The sequence below is a fragment of the Phocoena sinus genome, chromosome 2 (assembly GCF_008692025.1).
Source record: "Phocoena sinus isolate mPhoSin1 chromosome 2, mPhoSin1.pri, whole genome shotgun sequence".
Taxonomy (NCBI): domain Eukaryota; kingdom Metazoa; phylum Chordata; class Mammalia; order Artiodactyla; family Phocoenidae; genus Phocoena; species Phocoena sinus.
This window is the reverse complement of record NC_045764.1, coordinates 58,594,982-58,600,220: the sequence shown is the minus strand read 5'-3', so window position 1 is coordinate 58,600,220 and position 5,239 is coordinate 58,594,982. Positions and strand designations below refer to the sequence as shown.

The 5,239-nt window shown below is 37.8% G+C and overlaps 1 protein-coding gene across 1 annotated transcript in view; it reads right to left on the bottom strand.

Moving 5' to 3' along the window:
- Positions 1–3,938: 3,938 nt before the first annotated feature.
- CHRNA5 (cholinergic receptor nicotinic alpha 5 subunit) overlaps positions 3,939–5,239 on the bottom strand; it is a 60,490-nt gene continuing 59,189 nt past the window's right edge. The window contains exons 6-7 of the mRNA XM_032624581.1: positions 4,375–4,491; positions 3,939–4,024 (exon numbers count right to left, since the gene is read on the bottom strand). Of these exons, the coding sequence (XP_032480472.1) occupies positions 3,962–4,024; positions 4,375–4,491 (180 nt within the window). The 3' untranslated portion in view covers positions 3,939–3,961. The remainder of the gene's footprint in view (positions 4,025–4,374; positions 4,492–5,239) is intronic.

Genomic DNA, 5,239 nt, shown 5'->3' with positions numbered 1-5,239 from the left:
GGTGTCACTGTCGTTTTAATTTTATTTTTTGTTGTGGTAAAATTCACTTAGCATAAAATTTACCATCTTAACCATGTTTAAGGACACAGTTCAGTGGTATTAAATATATTCAGGGCTTCCCTGGTGGCGCAGTGGTTGAGAGTCCACCTGCCGATGCAGGGGACACGGGTTCGTGCCCCGGTCCGGGAGGATCCCACATGGCGCAGAGCGGCTGGGTCCGTGAGCCATGGCCACTGAGCCTGCGCGTCCGGAGCCTTGTGCTCCGCAACGGGAGAGGCCACAACAGTGAGAGGCCCGCGTACTGCAAAAAAATATATATATAATTTTTTTTTTTTTGGTTTTTTTTTCACATTGCTGTGTAACCATCACCACCATCCATCCCCATAACTCTTCATCTTGTAAAACTATAGACCAGTTAAACAATAATTCCCCATTCTCCCCTCCCACCAGCAACCATCATTACACTTCGTCTTTATGACTTTGATTACTCTAAGTACCTCATATAAGTGGAATCGTACAGTATTTGTCTTTTTGTGACTGGCTTATTTCACTTCACAGAATGTCCCTAAGGTTCATCCATGTTGTAGCATATTGCAGAATTTCCTTACTTTTTAAGGCTGAATAATAGTCAATTTTAAGTATATATATTTTGCTTATCCATTTATCTGTTGATGGACACTTGGGTTGCTCCCATGTTTTAGCTGTTGTGGATAATGCTGCTATGAACATGGGTGTACTCTCTCCGATACCTTGCTTTCAGTTCCTTTGGGGATATACCCAGAAGTGGAATTGCTCGATCATATGGCAATTCTATCTTTAATTTTTTGAGGAACTGCCATACTGTTTTCCACCACAGCGATACCATTCTATATTGCCACCAACAATGTACAAGGGTGGATTCTCCCCAGTTTCTCCACATCCTCATCATACTTTTTTTTTTTTTCGGTACGCAGGCCTCTCACTGTCATGGCGTCTCCCGTTGCGGAGCACAGGCTCCGGACGCGCAGGCTCAGCGGCCAGGGCTCACGGGCCCAGCTGCTCCGCGGCATGTGGGATCTTCCCGGACCGGGGCACGAACCCGTGTCCCCTGCATCGGCAGGCAGACTCTCAACGACTGCGCCACCAGGGAAGCCCTGTTTTGTTTTTTTGATAATAGCAAACCTATTGGTTGTGAGTCAGTATCTCATTGTAGTTTTGATTTCATTTCTCTAATGACTAGTGATTTTGAGCATTTTTTCACGTGCTTATTGGCCATTTGTGTATCTTCTTTGGAGAAATGTCTATTCAAGATCTTTGTCCATTTTTGAATTGCGCTTTTTATTACGTTTTAGGAGGTCGCTATGTATTCTAGATATTAATCCTTTATCAGATATATGATTTGCAAATATTTTCTCCCATTCTGTGGGTTGCCTTTTTACTGTCAATAGTGTCTTTTGATGCACAAATTTTTAAAATTTTCATGAAGTCCAATCTGTCTGCTTTTTCTTTCATTACCTGTGCTTTTTGTTTCATATCCAAGAAATCATTGCCAAATCCAATGTCATAAAGCATCTGTCCTGTTTCCTTCTAAGAGTTTTATTGTTTTAGGTCTTACATAAGCTTTTTCTCAATAGAGCTTCCTATCATCACTTCCTATCAAGCTACTGGCTTTGCTTTTGACATTTCAAGGTTTACTTATTATCCAGTTGTCTTGACTTCTGTTAAAAAAAAAAAGATTCATGCAAGAAAAATGTCAAGAGAATTATGGCCAAATGAATATTGAACCAGCCTTTTGGGTAAGGTAATGTCAGAATATAATTCTTCTACAGTGATAAGTAGCATGCTGTGCTATGGGCCATGTAAAAATGGACTAAATATGAAAACTTCTTTTTTTTTTTTAGTGGTCGAGATATAACTGGATTTTTTAAAAAAAACCTTACTGTTCAGAAATGCGAAAAATCGTTTTGTTCAGTATCACAACAGATTTCCCAATGGTTTTCTTGTTTAGCTCACAATCTCCTTGCAGTTTATACTATTTCAGTAAGGTCTCACTACTGTCATTTCTTACCATGCACCTTTTTTTTTTTTTTTTTTTTTTACTGTTTTTCAAGAGTCTAAGGACCATGCCCTCATTGTAGATGGCCTCAGTTATTTATCTTGCATAATTCTAAATTATTATACTATGAGAAATTATGCCTAGTCACATAGTCATTGTTAATGAACCTGTAGAACGGGGCTTCTCAGCCTTAGCACTAGTAACATTTTGGGCCAGATAATTCTGTGTTGGGGGGGTCTGTCCTGTACATTGTAGGATCTTTAGCAGCACCCTGGCCCCTACCCACTAGATGCCAATAACATACCCCCCATCCCTTGCCAGGTGTGACGAACAGAAATATCCCCTCAGGGGCAAAACTGCCCCTGGTTGAGAACCATTGCTTTAGACAAATTATTAAGGAGAGAGTATCCCATACTCCACTTCTGAATCTGAATAACCACTGGCAAGAGATGATGATTCACAGAGACCATTTTAATCTTCTTCTCATTAGTCATTATGATGTTTTTCCTATGCAAAAATAAAACTGACAAAATTGCAGCCCACTGTGGCTCATGTTTCAGTAAGCCAAAAGATTTCTATAAAATGTATTTACATGTAAAATTTTAAAGTAATAGTAGTGGAGACATAATAAGAGGGATCGGGGATATATACATGCTATGACAGCCAAATGGCAATTTAAACTCATCGAACGAGGAGACTTTCACTCACTAAATAGCATTAAACACCTGCCTAAAATAAAAGGCAAATTAGACAGGATCCCTTCTGCCTTCTAAAGAGTGTTGAATTGAACTTAGACCTGTTACTATAAATAAATAAGGCATTTGTTCTCTCAAGAGCTAAGAGTTCAAAATCGAATACAAGATTTCTGTCAGTATTTTCTTCCTGGTCATAGCTGAGTCAGGGACATTAAAGATGAAAATTTTTTTTTTCTGTTTTTGTTTGTTTGAATTTTATTTTATTTATTTTTTTATACAGCAGGTTCTTATTAGTCATCAATTTTATACACATCAGTGTATACATGTCAATCCCAATTGCCCAATTCATCACACCCCCACCCCCACCTCCAGCCCCGCTCCTTTCCCCCCCTGGTGTCCATACATTTGTTCTCTACATCTGTGTCTCAATTTCTGCCCTGCAAACTGGTTCATCTGTACCATTTTTCTAGGTTCCCCATATATGCGTTAATACGCGATATTTGTTTTTCTCTTTCTGACTTACTTCACCCTGTGTAACAGTAGAGATGAAATTTTAACTTGTCTACCTGTGATACATGATACTGTACTGAATAAGTAAGTAGTAATAGGCTAAGACCAGATTACGTCTAAAGGCCCTTGCAACACTAATATTCTAGTACTGTAACTGTTGGAATGAAAGAGATAAAATTGAAACATGACAGGTATGTAACAATGTGCTTATACATAATTACAATACCACCTTTAATTTTAGAAGATGGTTTTCTCACAGAACAATTTGGTAGTATCCACAGACATGTTCTTAAAATGAGATTCACTTAGTTGTCATGGACACTTCCAAGATCAAAGATAAAAAGATGCTACCAGAATTTATATAGAAGGTGGTTCTATTAATTGTGGGAAAAAGTGGACAAAAGGATTGAAATGAATGTTAAGGATATGCTACTGCATGTCGACACGAGTTATCTATTGTATGATTTCACAATGGAAGGTAGGCTGTAAAAATAGTTAATAATTATTCAGTTTACGCATCTACAAAATAAAGTAAGCCTTAAAGGAGTTCCCAAATCCCATTTTTCATTTTTTTAAAATGTTGCTTATAGAAAAGTAGCATCACATTCAATCATTATCATACCAAGTAATCAGCTTATTTAATACAGCAATATATTATACTTAAGATTAGCTCTTACCCAATGAATACAGGACAGAGAAAATTTTTAAATGTGTACCTTTACTAAATGAAATCAGTCTTCAAATACAACAGGAATTTTCCAGCACAGTCAAAAGATGAACTTAACTGTTGATTACAAAGCAGAATTAATTGACAGGATACAAACATTAGATTTTTACTAGTACAGTTTAGATAATATTTTGTGCTGCTATATTTTTAAAAGATCAAATGTTATTCAGCCAGTTATTACTTCAGTCATGCAGGTAGATGTTCTAATGGGCAATCTATTGAGATCAACTGATGTTAGTGTCTGTTAATCTGGTGAAGCTTGCATCAAATTTTAAACGCAATTTACATTTTCATAATTGTATAGGTGCCATAAGAGATATGTGCCTTTTAACTAAATTCCTACTACAGCCCCTAGGGAAGTGTCACTTATTTGCATTTCCAATATGAATTGGTACTATTATACTTGCCCATTTATAGATAACGGGAACAAAAAGCCCAAGAGATCCAACAATTGAAACCAGAAGAAAAGTCCACAGAAACATCCGATCAAGGACCTGGGCTATGAATTTCCAATCTTCAACAACCTGTATCAAGAAACAAAAAACCCATGTTAAATAATTAAGACACAAAATTCGTAAATTTACACGTCGACTTGTAATATAAGTGGGTTATTTTGATAGAATTTTAATAAAATATAGTACTTAGATATCTTATAATAAACTTTAAAACATCTTTTTAATTCTTACTATATACAGTTATCTTGATTACTTGTTCGGCCCAGTAGTGTTTACTTCTTTTAATTTTTGAAGATAATCCAGCCTGAAGTTAACTTCATGACAAAAGTTGGTTCAGAATAATATGTATTCAACAGCTGTTAATCTTCTTCCTCACCTCACCTGCTTTATTTTCCTAAGATTTCCTAGGGACCATTTTAACCTAAGCTCAGAGTTCAGAGCTTCTGGTGAGCTCATTCCCTCCCTGTTTTCTCAGCCCAAGCAGGGAGCTGGCTCAGCAGGTGTGAGTGACCTCAAGGGAAGGGCAGGCTGAGACCAGGCCCCAAGCACCAGAGGTGCCCTCCCACCAGGCCACTTCCTTGACCACGAGCTTCCCTAGCCCCTGTTCTCTATGAAGCACCGGGTCTTCTACAGGAACTGTGCCCCAAGTTTCAGGATCATGTAGAATTTAATGGGTTATAAACACCCTACTGCTTCTCTACTTATAAGTTTTTCCCGTGAAAATAAACCCCATTTACTGGCCCTCTTGGAAGGAGCCCGGATCCTTTTGCACAACACTTTGCAGACATTCATTAAATCCCATCTCAATCCATATCAT